This window comes from Gobio gobio (assembly GCF_949357685.1).
Source record: "Gobio gobio genome assembly, chromosome: 17".
NCBI lineage: Eukaryota > Metazoa > Chordata > Actinopteri > Cypriniformes > Gobionidae > Gobio > Gobio gobio.
Genome location: NC_137110.1, coordinates 12969979 through 12991059, shown reverse-complemented (window position 1 = coordinate 12991059; position 21081 = coordinate 12969979). Strand labels below are relative to the sequence as shown.

The following is a 21081-nucleotide window of genomic DNA, read 5'->3' as shown; positions in this document are numbered from 1 at the left end:
CTCAACCCGATAGAACACCTTTGGGATGAATTAGAGCGGAGACTGCAAGCCAGGCCTTCTCGTCCAACATCAGTGCCTGACCTCACAAATGCGCTTCTAGAAGAATGGTTAAAAATTTCCCATAAACACACTAAACTAAAATATTATGATTTCTGAAGGTTCATATGACACTGAAGACAGGAGTAATGATGCTGAACATTCACCTTTGCATCACAGGAATAAATTAGGCTACATTTTAAAACACATTACAATAGAAAATCATTTTTATATAGTAATATTTCACAAATTTGATCAAATAAATGCAGCAATGGTGAACAGAAGAGACTTCTTTCAAAAACACTAAAAATGCACACATTAAAAACCATTGCAAATGTTCACATAAACCCATTTCTATTTACATCAGCCAAAACCAATACCATTTTGCCCATGTACTCTTAAAACCGTTTTTAAATTGGCTCTATATGTGCAAGACTTTCCTGCCAATAATTTTGCATTTACATTCATACATTTGATAGATGCTTTTATCCAAAGCAACTTGCACTGCATTGAAGGTTTATAGCAGTTTTTGCATTCCATGGGCATCAAACCTTGGCATTGCTAGTGCAACACTACTGTTTGAGCCAGAGGGATACAAGTATTATTCAAAATAATGTAAAATAGTAATAATAAACAGGTAGGTGGAAACTTGACTGATGCTGTAGATTATGATTCCTAATTAATTTGAAACAAAATCTTCTAAAAGAAAACAAAAACAAAGCCATTATCTAGAATCAGGCTTCCACATTTTATTATATTTTCAATTCAAATAGGCTTAATCAAAATCTGGTGTTGCACATCTTGGCATGATAAATAGAAGAACACAAAGCAGCTATGTACTGTGCCCCAGATTATGATCATGTACATCTATGCAAGAAATGTCTTTGAAATTACAAAACGAAAATGTTTAAATGGATGTTTTACTGATGCAGGAGGATAGCTTGAGTCAATGATCAGTTCGTCTTTGATTGTTTAGCTAGTTATTTCCATAACAACAATAGTGGATTTACCAGTAGGTGACTGCTAATACCATAGATAGGTCACAACCATCTAGTCACCATTTTGCAGATTTCAAAATTCGCATGCCGTTTTGCCACACACACAAAAAAAAAATGCTTTGTGTATTACGTTCTTAGCGGTATGAAGCACTTGTCTTTTGAGTTGAGTTGTTGCTAAAGCCATCCGACACATAATGCCACATCTAAACACAAAGCAGATGTGCCAATGTACATCTACACGGTAATAATATCAGCTATCATATTGTATCCCGAAGGTTGTTCTTAATTAAAACAATGGCCATTCTTTGTGTTCCTCTTTGTTGTGTACATATACCTGTTCAAGTGTCATACTACGTTCAAGCACCACGTTCAAGCAGACTCCATATTCCTCTGGACTGAAGCCATTTAGAGAGAAACATCCACCATAAAGAGAAAAAAGGAGTATTATTACAAATCACAAACCATCCGATCAGAAATAAGATGCTTTGGAACGGGTTTGGGGCATGACCGCGACTTACGTTCACTTGTTCCACTGATTCTTAAGCTTCCCTTTGCACAGTTTTTGGGGAGTGAAGGCTGTTTGTGTGAATATATTAGAGATCAGCCTTGCCCAAACAAAAAACATGATAATAAACCTGACATTGTGATATTCTTATACTTAAGCAGCTCTGAAATTAAATATTTCAAGACAACACCCTCCGGCATAGTATATTTAACAAAAAGCGTTGCTTGTGATAGGATAAAGGAAACATGGAGACAATATTTAATATAAGAGCGCAAGCTTCTCTGAGAGAATCGCTGTGCTTATCACCACACGCTTAAGTTATTAAACACAGAGAGTCTATTTTTCACAGGAGGCACATGTTACAAGATGCTGATAGCTAGAGTCCAACGCAAGTGTGTAGAGGCATAATTTAAACATTTCAGAGGAGCGCAATGTTGCATACATAGTCTATTTTAGGCATTTCCCCTCTCCTGATCTAGTTCATCTAACATTCATGTCGTCCAAAGAGAGGTTATATTGCCGTTTCACCCTCGTTCTCATTTCAGACTAAAAGAAATAAGCTTCTATAATCAGCAGGCATCAAGGTCCAAGAATAAAGTCTTTCATGTCACGCTTCAAACTAAAATTCTCTTTATTTATTATTAATATTCTTTTTTGGCTCTTGATAAAGACGCATGTGTGAAAGAAAATAAAATAAAATAAAGCTAAAAACAGAGGGCCTGTTTGTGAGCCTTTAATAGTCACTGAAGTAGCCAGGGATGTGCGTCGATGCATTGATGATTTCATCTTTATGTAGTTTTTGTTTCAGTGCCAGTCCTTGAAAGACTAAAAGAAATTCAGTTGGTGTCCATGTGGTCGTCCGGGGTCTCTGAAGCTCCGCCTAGTGATGCGGAGGGGGTGGATTTGGACGGCGTGTCTGCGTCTCTACGTTGGTAAAAAAGCACGTAGGCTGCTTTAGTCTGTGGGGAATAAAAAGAGACCATTTTGAGGCAGTGTACAAACCTCCCATTGCCAGTTCCTTTTATGAGACGACAATGGCTCTTTAAGATTCATTAACCACAGGAATGTTTGGAAAGGATGGCAAAGTATATATTTTAATAAAAAAAGGAAAGAGAAGTTTAAAGAGTCTCACCACAATCTGATCCTCAGTAGCAGCAGACACACTGCTGTCGTCAAAGTAATACCATTTTCCATCCATCTTGTTCTTGCCGTATGCCGTGTCTGCAAGATGAATGAAATGTATTGCTCAAACTCGGAATTTGCGCAATCAAAAACAAACTAGATTATGGTTTCCAGGCAGTAATACAATGACAAAGATGTAAATGATCAACTCCAAGATATCCAAGTTGCAAGGAAGAAGAAGTGATAAAGGGCAAATAAAACGCTGCTGACACAACCTGTGAGTTGGCCAGTTGTGTACCGAAAAGGAAATAAAAGATTTTTTAAAAAAAGGACAAAAGGAAGGAATAATTAATGAGAGACAAGCAGTAAGAGTGACTTACAGTGGCCTCCCCCCATTCCTCCATAATGGTTGGAAACAGCAATGAGGTCGTAGACATATGGGTCAGCTTTGGGGTCGGAAACAAACTCTGACATGTTCAAGTCCCTGTGTGAGAAAGATTATATTCATTTAAATGCTTGAAATTATGAGTAAAAAAGTAAAAGTAAAAAAAAAAAAAAAAAACTACTCAAAACAAACAACCAAATACGAAATCGCCAACAGAAAGAGTGTCTGATGAAAAGAGATTTTTACATTTCAACCACATTCAATTTTTTTGATCAATACATCCAAGTGACTGCAGTTGTGTTAGTCTACTCCATTTACCACAATAAACAATGGATGGGTTTGTCTGTCCAGACAAGCATGACTCAGCTTCCCAGAAACTGACACCTGATGCAATGCACCTGAATTCTTTGTTCTCTTTCCTGCTTCCTGATCAGCGAGATGACCTAGACCAGGGGATTTCAAACTTTATGATGCCAAGCCCCAAATATGATGAACCTTTTATGAGGGACTCCCTTCCTAAAATCCATCTATATATATTTTTATGTATGAAAAAACATTTAAACTGTAAGACAAATAGTAAGTGTAACATTATAAATACAATATATTGTTTCCAAACTTAAATTGGCTATACTTAATGGTGGATGTATAAACCTGAATAAGACATTTTTTAATTACAAATTATTTGTATAAGCAACTTTCACAATAAATGTATGTAAGCAGCTTACATACTGCGTTAAGAATACTGCCTTACAACCCCAGTGAGCAAGATAAAAGGGACTATAGTGAGAAAAACTCACTAGAAAGATACAAAGCAAACATATACAATACTGGAAACTATGTATACGGCAAGAAAAGAGAGAAACATTTAGAAATGAAACCGTTAGATTGTTCAGTAGACTTTATCCATTTTTGTTTTGTCTTTTTATTCTCTGAAATTTTCTGGGGAGCCCTTAGAACCTTCTGGAGGACCCCAGTTTGAAAACCCCTGACCTAGAGCACCCCCAAATGGGATGAAGGCCAAATGCTCAAGGCAAATATCATAGCGAGAAAAACAAGTTGCCTAAAAGTGTGGCATTGTTCGTATCTGAAGTATCAATATTCTATATGCTACAAAGGAATGTCACATTATAACTAATTATAGTAATAAATTAACTTATTATGAAAACTTAATACATGTGATGTACTAATACTAAATTTACACCTGAAGTCTGATGCCACCCCGAAACTGGCCTAAGACAATGACAAACCATTTCTGTATGGGTGAGGAGAAAAAGAAATTTGGTGCCATCTGGTGGGAAATTAACAGAAGCACTTTACATGAAATGGGCACACACTGGTTTCTTTAACAGGGCTTGACACTTACTAGCTTTAGCTTAATAAGGGGATATAGAGAGACATAATAAGGAGAATACAAAAATGTGGTTTTTAAATATGTCTGTTTAAAACTGTTTTTTAATAATTATGTAAATGTAGTCCAAACTGCATATATAGGCATGTGACGCATTAAATTTTAATTTAACATTAATTTTTAAAGCTTTTACCGATAGTCTATATAGTATTAGGTTAGAATAAAGTGTCCTACAAACAGGTTTAATAACTCTTTTCTTACAATAAAAAGAACTCCGAACATTTAAATATACAATAAAACAATAGACCAAAAAAAAAAAAAATTGTATAAAGCAAAAATGTTTCAAACAGATTAAAGAGCAAAATAACTATACCATAGTCATTACAATAAGGTCCAATTAGTAACGTTAATTCATTAACCCATGTGCATTCTTCAAATTCACAACCCTTTCGTTATCTTTGTGGATGAAAACATCCACTAAATTAAACTGCTGTAAAAATGTACAAGATACATTTTTTTTTTTTGCATAAATCTATTAAATCAACCTCAGTCCTGATCAAAACTACTAAATGTTTAAAATGATTTTAACTCTTTAATTGCCAAGTTCATAAATGATGTCTCTGATTTTGGTGGACACAAAAACTGGATTTTTTTTTTTTTTTACCTTTTATCACAGTCTTGGACATGTCAAAAATTAGAAACAACATTGGCTTTGATGCAATGTTAGTTTTTGTGCAGCATCAGATTTGATTTTTTTCTCCCTCATTTACGCCTCGTGGCTGTTTTTGCCCCATTGACTTCCATTATAACCACATTTTTTGATTGCAAAGCCATGACACCATATACTCATGCCTTTTTGATTGTTGATGGTTTTTCCCTGTTGGGAAGAGGTACAATTTGTAATTTTTACAGTTGATAACCAGGTGGCACCATTAACCCTTTAAATAGGACTGTGCAAAAAAAAGCTTAATTTCTGGGTTTTATATGGAGTTTTATATGGAGTATAACAGCATATTATTGTGTGTGCATGTGTGTGTGTGTGTGTGTGTGTGTGAGTGAGACCTTTGCACACTTACCTGTGTCTGAGATTTTTTTTTTTTGATCAGGACTAAGGTTGATTAATAGATTTATGCAAAACAAAATGAAAAAAATATTTATCTGATACATTTTTACAGCAGTTTAATTTAGTGGATGTTTTCATCCACGAAGATAACAAAAGGGTAGTGAATTTGCCCATAGTGTATCGTTGAGTTTGTGAAAATTTTCAAAGCATGTTCCTAAAATATGTGTAAAAATAAGATTTGTCACCAAAAATCATTTCATTTGCTGAAAAACAGAGAAAGTTGTGGCCAAATTAAGACTCAAAAGCACCCCATAGTGGATGAAAACGTCCCCAAGAGCACATAAGGGTTAAGTAGCCTAACATTAACTATCAATGAGTAATATCTTGATACAGTAGTTACCATTCTTTTTTTAACATCAATTAATAAGAATACAACTGTTCATTGTCGGTTCATGTTAGCTCAAGCCATTAATATTAGCAGATACAACTTTGAAAAAAATGAAATAAACAGATCGCCTTGGTTTTACTCAAAAATAAATTGAGGCATCAGACTTCTAAGTATTTTGAACTCATCTAATTTGTGTTTGACAAAATAGACTTTACATGTCTTCAACATGCACCCTTAAGTAATGCCAACTCAATTTTCCTCGTAAACAACTCAAATACTTAGTGAAAAAGAAACATAATTCAACTAAGCACCAATAAAATAAGGCGTAAAAAATTACTCAAAGTGAATACACAGGGCTGCAAACTCATCAGGGGTAAGGAAGTGATTCTGAGGAAATTTTCCCACCAGTTAACCAACGTGTGACAACACTGGTAATACCGTCCGGTATCACCGACTAGGCATTTAAATCACTAATTCTATCTAACCGAAAGTAGCATGCATGCGACCGCTCGGGCATTCATAACGCAGCGGAGCAAAGCGAGTGGTTTCAATGAATTCCTATGAAAGTTAAGCTTCCATTTGCATGAACTGGAAACGCGCCAGTGCGCGCACACCATGAATGACAGTTCAACTGTAAATGCGCGCTCTGTGAGGCCATGAATGAGTGACAGTTCGTCTGTAAATGCGCGCTCTGTGAGGCCATGCACATTTTAGTTTCGGTTTTGATTTAGTGCCAATTCGGGGGCGGGTTGCTTGAATTGTGGGTTCATTAGCCTATTATTCTTAATGAAAAACACATCAACAAAACAGTACAATGACAAACTCACTTAAATAGGCGCTTTTACGCTTCGCTTTGAAACCAAATCTTTCGTGATTATCTCAGTCAGCTCCTCACTCTCTGATGAAAGAAATCTGACTCCTGCTGCGTTTGTGTCGAGACTCACGGTCAGATCATGCTTTAAGCAGACACGTTCAGTTTTTATTTGTATTGTCTGTTCTCTCTAACTGAACTTAACTATTTAGTTTTATTAATTATTTTTAAAAATCAAAACCATGGTGGGCAAGTGATGTAACCGGTGTGGAGTCTGAACACTGGTAACACAAACAATCGTAGCAAGCCTAATCAGGGGTGAAAAGGGTGACAAAAACACGAGAGAGTCTTTTGTTGTTTGATAAATATGAATGACAAACATCAGGAAAATAAGACAACTGTCGCTTTAAGTGCTGCCCGGGTTTCTCTATGATTCTGGGTCCATTATACTGTAACACTTGCTTTCTCAGTTCTTCACTTTCATTTAAGACATAAATGACTGCGTTTACAAGGATACTTGAAAAGATGGGCATTTTGATGCAAACATATGTATATTTAACCGTTCAAGGCCAATAAAGCAGCAAATATAACTCCGCTCAAAACTCTGTGAGAAGCGGCTGTGTCAGAAACACGCAAATGGAGAAAGGAGTCGTATTTCCCTTCTGACTGCGATTCAAAGGCTAAAATGACTTGTTTTTACACTGCAATGGTTAAAAACGCATGAAAATTAATAGTTTTTGTGACCGCGCAGCACAGCAACCTCATGTGATGTCATTCACCGTGACTCCGCCCTGGCAACCCCCCCATTTTCAAGAACTAATCGGATCTAGATGAATCGGGGTGCGGTTCAGTACGATTCGGGACCCTAAATCCTGATCTGGCTTGCGTTTCCACTGCCAAGTTGCGCCAACAGTGCCATTATGATAGGAGTGGTGTAGCGATAGACATCATTCTCGCCCGAAGAAGAAAGTGACACAGTAAACAAAAATGGAGGACATACAGCAGATCTTGTTCTTGCTTCTCGGCATGTGGCTGTTGCCACAAGACAAAAAATTTGTTTGAGCCAAGGCTGCAAGGAAAAACACAGCCGAAAAAGCACACGCAAGTGACGATTCTCTGTCAACCAATCAACGTTCTGCAGTTAGTCTAGCTCCACCCTTTAGTACCGGACTACGGTGCTAGGTACCCCAACGGAAGGGTGCCAAAAAAGTGTTGCGGTACGGTTCAGAATTAGGGTACCATTCACATCTTCTGACAACGGAAAGGGCAAAAATTGCTTAGGGTACTGAACTGTACTCCATTTAAGATATTTAAGAAGTTTTATATTCGCAATCATGCTCCTTAATACATTTTACAGTTACACACACACACACACATCTATTTAAATGCGAGTGAAACGCTTGCACTGTCGAGCCCGGTTTAAGCTATTACGCAATTGAAAATGAACACCATTAAGAATAGTTAACTAAATAGTAATAATAATAATAACCACACATTTAAATTAAAATATCTCTCTCTCCATCCATCCAGCTCTCCATCCATCCATCAAAATTGTCATTCAATTATGTCATCTGCAGCAGTTGTGTCTCGCAATAGATTTACCTAATTGGAAAATCCACGACCGTGTCGAGCTTGTCTCTCCAGCAGCGGTTGTAAGAGAAACGCTTCAGATGGACAACCAGAATGCGTGGGAGAGACCATAGGTCAAACTTCTTTGTGGCCTGCTGGTGTTTCTTACATGTGGGGCAGTACCTATAGAGGAGCACAGCAAACATGCACATCAATAAAACTGCACTAAATGTGTTTATACTTTGGTAAAACATTTGACCTTGGAAGCAGGCGCTCCTCACCAGGGGTCATGTTCTCCTAGGGTCTCCATTGTAGTGAAGAGCTCAATGCATTCTCGTAAAGCTACTGTAGTCTTCTTCTTCTGAGCATGTAGCATGCTCTCATGTTTGTCATAGGCCTGGGGAGAGACTTCACATTAATGTCCAAGAAGACTTCGCACAGGTAGCTAAAAGATAAGATAGACGACTAGTCCATTTTTGTGAGGATTATGACATCTTTGACCAGATGACCACTGTCTCACATCTTACTGGACCCCAATTACACAGGGCTTGCTTAAACAACCCATAAACTAGTTAATTTTGAAAACATGCATTATGCTTTTTACTTTTTTGGACTTTCTTGAGTGTGTTACATGTTTGAGCATGAAAAATGTCTGCAAAGTTGAAGCACAAAGTCCACTCTTTGAACCGGCCAGTTTTCGCTTCTAGCCCGTGATCGGCACCCAGACGGTTTTCTTTGTATTTTTCCGGAAGTACGCCCGCGTGCACATACACCTATATTGCAATCATTCGCCCTGCACAAGTGTAGATAGTGAGCGTTTGTTCAGCTTTGCTTCTCGCGTGTTGGATCGGATGAGAAACTAAACGAAACAGACTAACTTGTGACAAAAGCCGAAATGCTTCTTTTTGTAAAGAAGAGCATGCATACACTTTTGAAAGAAAAACTATCAGCTCTGTATAGGATGATGCTTTTTACTTTACCTTAAAATAACATTGATTTAATTTGAAAAAGCACCTGCTGTAGCATCTTTGTTTTTACGTTGCACTAAACATTATTTGATTTAACATTTTGGAACAACGTATTTATATACTTTGGTTTGATTTAAATTCACTGGTAAATCCTTTTATTCTTTACACTGAATTTAAAAACAAATGCTGATTTAAGTAACATCTTTGTTTGGATTGTTAAATGTGTGTTGATTGTGTTGTTTGGATTGCAGTATATGCAGTTGTTACCTTTAATTTCACATAAGTTCAACCCAACTCAATTTCCTGTTGATTTCAGATTGCGGACTTTTTTCATTGGCCAAAAGCCAATTTAGCCTTTTAAATACCAAATAAACTTCTTGTTCATGTATACTTTCATTCTTTTATGGTGTAAAAAAATTAAATAAATTGGAATCGGCCAGTTTGCTTGAAAAAAAAAAATCGGTATCGGCCATGTAAAATCATGATCGGTGCATCACTAGTAAGCACTGTTTGTGAACCCCATGAAATGCCTAGATTGTAGTCTTGAGTTTTCTTCCAGGAATGTACACGTCACAATATCCCTCATTTAAATAATTCCCGCCCAAAGCATATGCAAAAAAAGGGCGAGGCCTTGTTGAGTTGCGTTAGTAGTGTGTTGAAACTCACGGTTAAGGTAAGGGGCGTGACATTTCCGAAAGACACTCAAAGCGGCTGACCAATCAGAGCACATTGCGATTTTCAGAAGAAGGGGCTTCATAGAGAAAGGAACTAAACAGAGCGTTACTGAAAGACTGGGAAAAGAGGTGCTGCAACAACGTAAAATGTGTGAAAAATAACGTGTTTTTGAACATTCAGCATGAAATCCTGTTCTAATAGAGCCCAAAACCAAAATCAAGACTTTTTTCTAAGCATAATAGGTCCCTCGTTTTTAAATTCACAATATTACTGCTTATATGCATGATCAAATGAATGCAGCCTTGAGATTTTTTTTAAATCTTACCAACCCCAAACATTTAAAAAGTAGAGGTAGATTTGCACAGTTAGGGAATGTAGATCATTACCTCAGCTTCCTGGTCATCGTAGCACAGTTTCTTTGTGTCAGAGTCCCAATCAATGGCTACTGTCGAGTGAGCTGTGGAAAGGCATATCTATCAGTTTTGATTTAAGGATATAGCGCAAGAGATCCTTAGCTCACATTAGGCAAAAACGTGCATCACATTTAATAATTGATGATAATAATAATTTTTGCCTGATTCATTTGATAAATTTTTAGTATGAAATGTAAAAATGTGATAGTTACTTGTGAGCTTTAGGAGATTGCCATCAAACGGGAGAGAACTGATGTTGGCTGTGCCGTAGGAATTGACCATACTGAAAGAAAAGAGTTTTGGCCGAGAAGTAAAAGATTTTCCACCGCTGCTATTGGGCCCATTCTCTGGTTCAGAATCCTCCTCTCCATCCACAGTGTCTGAGTGGCTGTTTTCTGGTTCTGGACTCTCCTGGTGGTCCATGGCTTCTTCATCACCTAAAACGCATGAATACAACAAAATCAGATCTGTGTCAGATGTATGAGGGGGAAGAAAAAAAAAATCTACAACGGATGACCATGTAAATACAGCATTTGGGAGCTTTATAACAAGTTTGAGTGTCCTACCATCACAAACTCCATTGGGGCCATTGCAGGAGTGGTTGCTGCCATTAGATCCAGCGCTACAGGAAGCTCCATCTGAAACTGGGCTACTGCAGCCACTCAGCCCTGTGCTGTGAGTGGACACTGAAGCGAGGCATTCTGGTGATTGGCTGCTGCTAGACGATGTGGCTGAGGCAGATGCTCTGCTGTCTGTAATGGTACCCTGTGAACGTTTAACGTAACGCCTAAAACAAAAGAGAAAAAAAAAGAAAACCAAGTTTGAAATGTCAATCAGTGTAACATTAGAATAGACCAATAAAGCACAATACCAACCCAATCCTCTCCAGCACGCGCTCATAGAGGGTATCCACGGTGAGGTTGTGGCGCGGGACGGTTATGAGGAGTGGCTGGCCAAAGAGCATTGTGCCTGAAGAGCCTCCGCTGTGCTTAGCATGCCTCTCTCTGAAGTACACTGGCAGGTTCATCCTCTCACTATCTTCCTCTAACACCTCATAACTAAACCACAAAGACACAATCAGTAAAAGAACACCGACTAAAACAACAAATTCACCTAAATGGGCAAAACCTACAGTATGTAAAACAACTCAATGAAGACACATTAGCATTCAAATGTTTGGGGTCAGTAAGATTTTATAATAATAAACTTATTTCAAAAACCTTACTCACCCCAAACTTTTGAACGGTAGTGCAAGTAGAATTTAAGAGATGGCTTACACAAAAATGTCATCCTTCTCCATTATTTGATTGAGACCATCATCCCGTTTGTAGATTTTGTGGAATCTGTGATTGTAAACATCTGCCACAACCATCTAAAAGAGTCAAAACAGGAACACTAAGTCTCAGAATGTCCACTTTAACTTAAAGCCAACTTTCTAGACACAAGTAGAAATGTGCCATCGAAAAGTGAAAACAGCCATAATTTACTCAACCTCATTGTGTCTCAAACTCACATTATTTTTATTTTTTAAATGGAACACAAAATGGAATATTTTGAAAAATATTCACTCTGCTCTTTCCCACTTAATGTAAGAATACAGTGGCCTAGTCCTGTCAAACTCCAAAAGAAATAAGACCCTAAGAGAAGCCCACATGATGTACATGATTTATTTCAAGAAAGCTACATGGGTTTGGAACAGCCAAATTTATTCATTTTTGAGTGAACTATCTCTTTAAGCATCATATATAATGGAAAGGTGGTTGTTTGGTAGAAATGCTGGGAACAGAAAAGGTCTTACATTCTCTGAAGGAAGTCCCGATAGCTTGGCCAAAGCGCTGCACAGGTCTGCTACTACACCCATTTTGGGAACCACTACACGGTACTGGAAGATAACAAAATGATCTTTTAGCCCACATCATGAACTAAAACCTGTGCCAGAGGTTGTTCTTTTTTTCAGGAAAACGGGTCTTACTTGCATGGGTCTGAACTGTGGGTCAGTGCGGACCAGGAACACCTCCATAGTGCGATCCTTTTTCATGGGCAGGGGCAGGGTGAGGTAGCAGAAGGGGTCAAAGGTAACAGAAACTTTGGAGCATTCTGGGCAGACCAGTGTAGATTTGAACAAGCCATGGAAGATGTCCACGATAATGGAATCATTCCGCAACCGGTGATTCGCCCATGCTTCCTTAGCTACAATCTACAGAAAAATGAGATAACCACAAGTCAAGCAACATTCATCAGTTAGGGTTAGCTCTAATCCCTATGTTTTAAGAATAGTACTTTTTCACTAGTACAACACAGACTGAAAAAAAAAGATGGACAGCGCGTCTCTGCTTCCTTCAACTGTAGAAAAATGAAGCCAAAATAGCGCAGTAAAGGTCGTTGCCGATTAAGTTGTTCGGAGCCCGAGTCTGCGCAGAAGTGGAGCCATGGTATAAAGCTCCCACTCAATTGCAAGCAAAGCTGTCAATCATGATGTTACACCCTGTTTTTATAGCATCAAATAACTAAAACCAAATTTATCGGAAAAATGAACACTTGAACATATGTCTACGTTATATGAACTACATAAATGACAGAAATTATCTTTGGAAGAAGTATTTGAACTTTGGCTCGCATCCTATTCGATTACATGGAGAGGGCAGAGTTTATGACCTATACTGCAGCCAGCCACCAGGGGGCAATTTAAATACTTGGGCTTCACTTTTCAGGACTTGTGCAGCACACTTGGCACAACAAAAGCAATAGCTTTTTCCTGGTCGTTTTGACTACTTCGGTTTTGTTTTTAACTAAAATGTCTTGTTGTGGCTTACACATAACAATGTGAGGTTTACCTCATCAGGCCGTCCCTCGGCATCTCTCAGGGCCAGGTAAGGCTTCTTCTTAACACGGTTAAGGTCCTCATGTAGGCCGTCCAGCAAAAAGGCCAGCAGCTCCTGAGAGTCTTGTTGCTGGTACCCTGAGAACTGCGGAGCAAACCGACCCACCTGGGTCTGAACAGAGAGGAAAAACGTGACATTCAGATTAAGGGTGTGTTGGAAATTATCGACTTCCAGAGTAACTTATCAAACACAGATTCACTCACTTTAAAAGTGCGTGGAGCCACGTAACTGCTCCGACTAAGCCACGTCTGTTTGACCAGATCTGCGTAGGCCTCTGCAATCTCCCCTCGCATCCCTAATGGATTTTCCCGGTTGATCTCGGCTTCATACCGGTCCTCAAGGAAATATTCCGTCAGAGGGGGAGTGTTGCTCAGGCACTGCAATTAGAAGGAAAAGAGTCTTAAATCAAGGAATCAGGGTTTGGCTGGTTAGCATGACCAAGTTAGCTAACTGCAAGATGTCATAACTACACCATCTGGGCTGCTCATTGGCACTTGGTTCTGCTAATGGCTATGACAGCAAATTTCAGATTTCAAAATATGCACTTGCGTACCTGGAGGGCAGAGTTCATAAAGCAGGTGTTGCCCAGATTGCTCAGACCACAGAGGCCCGGTTGAGCGGCAGATTCTCTGTAACTGTAGGAGGAGCTGTAGGAGTTATAACTTCCCAATCTGCAAAAGGTAAAGTGGGTTAGAAAAGACATTTACTTAGAGTTAACACCACAACTGGTCAACAAAATGCTGAATACAGGAAACCTTGTTTCAGTTCCCCCGTTTAAACTCTCCCAGTAAGGAACTAAACTAACTGTGAAGTAATTTGAGTTAGCTTTGTGTTATTTAATGTTCAAGCTGACCTGTTACCAGAAGTACTGTTGTTCAGCATGTAGCCAGAGTTGCTATTGCTATCCCCATTCGTTATTGTGGAGGATATGGTAGCAGATGAGTTTGAAGAGAGTTTTGGGGAGGTTGTATAATTCCGAGAGGTGGAAGTACTGGACCTAGGAATAAATCAAATAATTCTGTTAGGGTTATTCAAAATAATTTTAAAATGATGAGTTACTGGCAAGACAAAGTAACTGATTTAAAACAAAACTCCCAATAATTAACAGAATGTTACAAATAACTCGTCCAGTTTCAGAACTGGAGGTATTTTTTTAAGGTGCTTATGTGTGAGAACAAGCTAAACAGCATGTACATACTTGGAATGGCAGGTCTGTCTGGGCCATGTGCCATCCTCATTCTTCTTCTCTATAACAAGCACCTGAGGAGTGAGATTAGATGGAAAATGTTAATTCATAAAACTTCTGAAAATGTAAATCAGTCTCAAACCAACCACGACTGAAATGGAATGAAGCGTAATGGTTTACCTGCCCCTGAAAAAGCCCTGCGTCCTGTACAGTGCTGTCAAGCTTGTTAAGTTGTTCATAAGTGTTACTCATATATTTATTCCAAAGACGAGTTTCCTTTTCAGATGGGATGTCGAATAAAGTCCTCATTTCCTTCTCAATAGTATCTAAAGGGGGGGGGGGGATAGATAAATAAATTAGGAGAAGGAGGCTTTCAAGCTTCAAAAAGAGTGAAAAGAAGGGTTGGGTTAAAAATATTGATTTCTCTATTTTAATCGATTCTCATTTTGATGAACCAATATTGATTCCTAAATCCCAAGAATCGATCTTTTAGTTGTTGTTTTCAGTTTATGGATGAACAAATATTTGTAGTGCTACAGAAAATTCAATAAATCTCAATTAGCTTTGTTACTTTTTATATGAAACAAAAATAGTTAAATAAATTTTGAGTTTTAATTAAAAGGACCTGATGATAATTATGATAAAAATTAAATAAATTAACAGTTTTCATTAACTAGTATCAGTACTTTATTGGTGATATTAACAGTGGAGCAAATACTACTGATGAGGAAGACTTTTTCTGAAAGGCTTATGAATCTCATACCTATAGTATCTGCTTTGCTGAAATGGCGGGTGACAACTTTTTCCATGTTGTCATTTTCGCATAGGTTCAGCTCGAGCAAATACACTTCCACTTTACAGTGCTTCACAAACATTCCATGTTCAACCACCTGGGAAACATTTTTAAAAATCAAATTAACACCCACAAAGACAAAGCAAAAGAAAAGCCCTTAAACATGCCTTAATTAAATCTGTAACTGTTTCAATGCAATTACAACATGAAAATAATATAACCCTGCCTGTAATCACTCATAATATATGGGTAAATAAAGGTACAACAAAGGAAAATGGAAATCAAAGAGACTATCACAATCTGAAAAAAAGAAAGAAAGAGACAAAGCAACTAAGAGCAAATCAAGGAAATAGGGGGAACCTTTCTGATGATGGGTTTCTGACCCTCCAGAGAGCCATACCAGCTGACCAGCTTATTCCAGGCCTCTGTAGGCACTAAAACATAGTCTAACTCATCTATGAGATGCTCTTTCAGCGTCTGGGACTCGTGATCTAAGATACAGAGAGAAGAGGGGAAATCATTAGAAAAACACATTAAAGCACTTTAACACTGTACTGTATTATCCAATAGAAGTAGCCATGCTAGGCTCAGAAAATCATGGTGAAAATGTGAAAAACTGACCTAAAAACACTTCCATAAAACACAAAGGATAGACTTTGTACTTGTCACTTTTTTCCATGCAATTAAAATAAATGGGAGAAGGAGCTTTCAAGCTTCAAAAAGAGTGCAAAGTAGGGTTGGGTTAAAAATATTGATTTCTCGATTTGAATCGATTCTCAATTTGATGAACCAATATTATTTCGTACATTATTTTGTCCTTAAATGTTGTTTTCAGTTGCTGAATGAACAAATATTTGTAGTGCTCCAGAAAATTCAATAAATCTCAATTAGCTTCGTTACCTTTTATATGAAACAAAGTTCCAGTAGTCGGTACCAATACCATAAATATTTGACGGTTCTCGTTACCAATTTCGATACCACAGCAAAAGGAATTGTTAATTTTATTTAACTATTCGAAAAATACATTTTATTAAATTCAATGAGTTTTTAATTTATGATGATAATCATTATAAGTAAATAATACACAAATATTTGAAGGCTACATGCTGTTTAAAAGTAAACATTGTTTATAAAAAAAGATCTAGTGAAAAAATAAGCAACCCTCTAGGCACACTATAACTATATACTAGTAGTAGTAGCATTACATAGAGACGTAGCTAAATCTACTGTACAACAGTAGCCTAATATATCTCTGTCAATTTCTTTAAGTTAAACAGAACTTTTATTTTGACGGGTTGCCATGAAGACCTTTTGAGTGTCTCTGTTTATATGACCGTTTTCTCAAGTGAAACGGTAAATGCTCATGAAGTGACTCTCAGAGAGGAGTTTATAAAGTTTATGCGTTCATGTCCTCATGGACATGGAACACGGCAGAGGCTAAAAAGACAACGAGAGCATGAGCCACAAATGAAACTGCGCATCTGCACCATTCAGTCACACAGAGATGCAGAACATGGAGGATTAATATTTAAATAGTATTTTGCAGTTTAATATTCACATACACTAGAATATATTTGGCTACAGTCTGGAGCCCTGCACTTAAACACGGAAGTGACTGAAAGCAGCTGCCTATTAGTGGGTACAGAATATACTCAGTACTACCGGAACTACAGAAATGCTGGTATCGTCACATTTTTTAAATTTCAGTACCGATTTGGTACCGAAGTAGCGGTACTTGTGACATCCCTAAAACAAACTCTCAGCTTTCAAACTGTCAATGTTATTACGAAATTCAATAATTCTCTTTAATGTGGCGTGACCGAATGCATTACTAGTTATAACACGAAATAAACATCAGAAGGGATGTTAAAAGATACAGTACAATTTAAAATCTGTATCATAATGGCTCAATCAGTGTTTCAACCAAACAAACAAAAAACATTAAAAAAAGCTTGTAAACAATGTCACGTAATGTTACATTCAGTGCACATAGCTCGATAATTAGCTAGGAAAATTAACTCTAGAGAAGAACATTTAGCTAAATATATGCACTAGATTTCATATTCATTATATTTTCACTTAACCTGTTCTTCAATATTTCCTGTATGTTTGAATAAATCCACCATTTAAATGTTTTTATGATTGACTGACAGAGTTCCTAGTTTATAGCATTTGAGATATTTTTTCCCTTGAGAAATCGGCCATGTACTGTACCTCATATATATCCAAATTAATCAATATTGAATCGAACTGAATCAAAATCAGAATTGAATCGCAAGCTTGTGAATAGAAATCTAATTGAATTGTGAAATGTGTGTCAATACCCAGAACTAGTGAAAGTCTCATGAGAGTTTTGGGTGAGAAACTTCAATTTAAGAAATTTGTCAATGACAATCTTCCCCTCCAGTGTGAACTAAATAAATGCCGTGTCTGGATCAGGGCTGTGCGATATTGAAGAAAAATGTGATATGCAATACCTTGTTAAATAATGCGATATTCGATATGCGATACGATATTGCTTTAAGTGTGTCAAATCTATTTAAATATTTATTTATTTTTTAAATTAAATCTAAGAATGATACCATTTATGCGTTTCACATTCATTCTGGGAAAAGAAACCATAGCTACAATTTCTGAAAGTGACCAGCAGTGTTTTAGCAAAAATTAATGTCACAAATCTGACAATATAATTTTAACATCAATGTTAACAATATTTAAATACCAAAAACTCTTTGCTTGACTTGGTAATATATAGTTATATCAATCTAAAACTTAACATCAAGTACATCCAGGTAAACAAAGACACCTGAACCAGGGGTGGACGATTATTTTTGTTATTTTAATTTATCTTTGTTATTAAAAATTAGAACTAAAAACAGTAGTCTTCACATGAATTAAATATGCACTGATACATAATAAAACTACAAAGGTTATTCAGCCAAGAGCACAGAGTAATTTTCTCTTGTTCTTTTGTTGTTTGACAGACAGCGGCAGGTTTACAGTATTAGCAGGTTTACTGTATTAGCACGCTGTCACTTTAAGACCCCATGCACAGATCCTATTGACACGCATTTGGTTTCTTTCCCCAACTGATATCGTTCACTTAAAGCATAACCGACTGCGTTTACATGAATACTCCAACTGTGTGTGTATTTGACAGTTTGATTAACAAGACAAAACAGAACTGAAGGGATCACATGCTCTCAGAGTCGGCTTGTGCGTACGTTTCGGTGTGTGTGTGTGTGTGTGTGTGTGTGTGTGTGTGTGTGTGTGTGTGTGTGTGTGTGTGTGTGTCAGACAGCGTGAGACTGCAAGGAGTAGTTTTTCCCCAAGTTATTGCGTTTAATAACTCTTTTTAACGTCAAGCAATTCACATAAATAACATTTGTGTGCCCAGTCTATTCTCTGCTATATGCGTCAACCTAAAATGTACACTTTTCACAATTTTGAATCATTCAGATATTGCGTGCCGTTGCGATATGCATATTACGATATATACATTTGCGATATTTCGATATATTGTGCAGCCCTAGTCTGGAGTCGGTGAACTACACTCAAGAATCAGATCAATCTGATTCATGAACAAATCATTCAGAAAAAAAATAAAAGAAAAGATATGAATTATCCAGAATTATACATCTCCTTTGGTGTTCTAATGAAGAAATTAAGTAGAGTCTGGGATAACATGAGGGTGAAAATATTAAAGAATTAACTTTTTGGGTGAACTATCCTTTTAAAACTCTGTCCTCTGTAAGCCCCTTAAAATTAAGTTACTCACACAGCTTTGAATCCAATATTCACATACATAACGGAGTAAGGATTCATATTTTTAAAAGCGCTGATAAAAATGTCTCCAGTATTAACAAAAATCGTTTTACTGCTGGCAAAATAAACCCATTTTCCACAACACCCATCTATGAGAATGTGGCAAAACAAAGATAGGCACAACACTTAACATTCATTACCTGAAAACAGTCCAGAGTTGTCAATGGGTCCCGGGAACAGATTGTGTTCTCCAACGTTGTACAAATCCCAGCTGTCAAAGCCCACATATTTCTTCCACTGTTTAAACCACCGGCTGTCAATCAGATACCTAAACAAGTAGAACAATAGGTGGAAATCAGTGAAAAGTCAGAGGAAAAGGACAGTAAATGTGTTTCTCTCCTAAAATGAGGGCCTAAACTTATTGCAAAGTAAATATCTATAATGTTGTTACACATCTACCAATATAGAACAGTCAATAAGGATGTCTTTCTTAATCTCATCCAAAGTAGGAACTTGTTGCACTACATAAGCTTGTTATCACATTCCACTCTGCCAAGGGACAGACATTATAGTTTGATAAGAAACATCAAAAGTCCAAGTGAAAGGGGATGGGTCACGCACGTCAAAATTGTCATTGCTTACTCGCATATGACTTTCTTTCTACTGTGGAACACAAACGGAGATGTTTATTTCGTTATCATTAATGTTAACAGAAGCTGTCCGTCTCTTGTCTTTCTGTCTAGCATCTTTTAAATTTAGTGAAAAGGCTGAGCATTAGAAGAAAAAAAATGGGGTGAACTATCCTTTGTTTATTTTCGAAAGTTCATTAATTAATTAAACTATGAAGCTCTATCTAAAAATAGAGTAAAGTGACATTAACAAACAACACAAGTAACCTGCTATAATAAACTAATTTGATTTTAGTGAAAGTCTCTATACTGAAAGCACTTTTAATCCTACTGAAACTTAAATGCCCTTTCGAGTGAGTCACTAGTCTCTTCTTACACAGTTTTCAAAATAAAAGTGGACAGGTTAACCAAATACTTTCATATACTATCGGGTTTACAGGCTAAATATTGTATGTTTTGCCATTAAAGCTCCGTTAATTCCAGATTCATTTTTCTGTGCATTTAATATCGGTGCCATACACTCTTCTATTGGCAAACAACATTGTGAGTGACTGGGTGTTATCCAGAGGCCATGACAAAGCACTGCCTTGCTGTAATACTCGTTTGGGTAGCTTAGTCTTCCCCATAACTTCACAGGGAGAGGTTTGACAGTCATTTTAATCTAATTTGACAGTTCCTCTAAAATAAGTTTGACGTCTGACAGAAATTAACTCTTAACTCGTCAATGAAACACAAACTAGCCTGGCTAACTAGCCTCGGCTAATGAAGTGCCTTACATGCCTGACGCTACTGTGCCATGTAACGTTAGCTTATCAGAGAGCTGATAACAGACAACGGGGTGGTCGAGGTTATTTACTAACCCTTCAGCCACTAATGTGTCTGAAAACGTCTTATTATTACATAAAGGAGACATTTAAGCAGAAGAACGTTGACAATTGAGGAGAAATAACAAGCTACGGCTGGTTAATCTGTGCTAACTAGCTACAAGACAGCTTCCTTGTTTTCTAACCGTCATAAATAGTGTTAAATCTTTATTATGTTAAAACGCAAGCTTGCCGTGTACAGCGCCTTGATAATAATTGGGGCCTGCTAGTTTATGGGTGTTAGCGAAGCAGGTGGTTGTCCACAGCACAGCTAGTGAAGGGATTTCCGGCAGCCGGTGTCTCCGTCAGTAGGCCTGAGCTGATGCCGACAAGCGTGCCTTGACTTCGGCTTTATTTAAAAACCTCTTACCACTCGTCTCCCTTTCGAAGTGGCGTTTTCAGCAGGGTCCCGATGCTCTGCTTTTGACTCTCGGTGGACGGTACTGGTGTCTGTGTGATCACCGGCTTCTCGTCAGGGTCCGAAGCGGTACCCGATTCGGGTCCGCCTCCCTCCGCCATCGTGCAGCGAGTGAACCCGCAGTAATCGCGAGCGCGCTGAAGTATACAGGTACGCGCAACGCTAGAGGGAGCGCGCGTACTCGAATAGTAGTTTATTTGCATTCTCGGCAAAACGAAGGAGGTGCGGCGGATAATTATAACAAATGTTACTGTGCTTCATGAA

The 21081-nt window shown here is 37.7% G+C and overlaps 1 protein-coding gene across 1 annotated transcript; it reads right to left on the bottom strand.

Annotated features, from left to right (window-relative positions):
* Positions 1-2152: 2152 nt before the first annotated feature.
* On the bottom strand, positions 2153-20930 carry usp4 (ubiquitin specific peptidase 4 (proto-oncogene)). The gene is made up of 22 exons (XM_079840762.1): positions 20770-20930; positions 19108-19235; positions 15503-15633; positions 15113-15239; positions 14530-14675; positions 14362-14423; positions 14017-14160; positions 13717-13834; positions 13367-13540; positions 13116-13274; positions 12254-12478; positions 12080-12163; positions 11559-11653; positions 11157-11339; positions 10848-11068; positions 10494-10718; positions 10255-10325; positions 8507-8622; positions 8259-8408; positions 3042-3145; positions 2672-2760; positions 2153-2498 (listed from the first exon to the last, which is right to left on the bottom strand). The coding sequence occupies exons 1-22, from the start codon at positions 20916-20918 to the stop codon at positions 2376-2378; spliced, it is 3024 nt and encodes a 1007-aa protein (XP_079696888.1). The 5' UTR covers positions 20919-20930; the 3' UTR covers positions 2153-2375.
* Between the last annotated feature and the right edge of the window lie 151 nt (positions 20931-21081).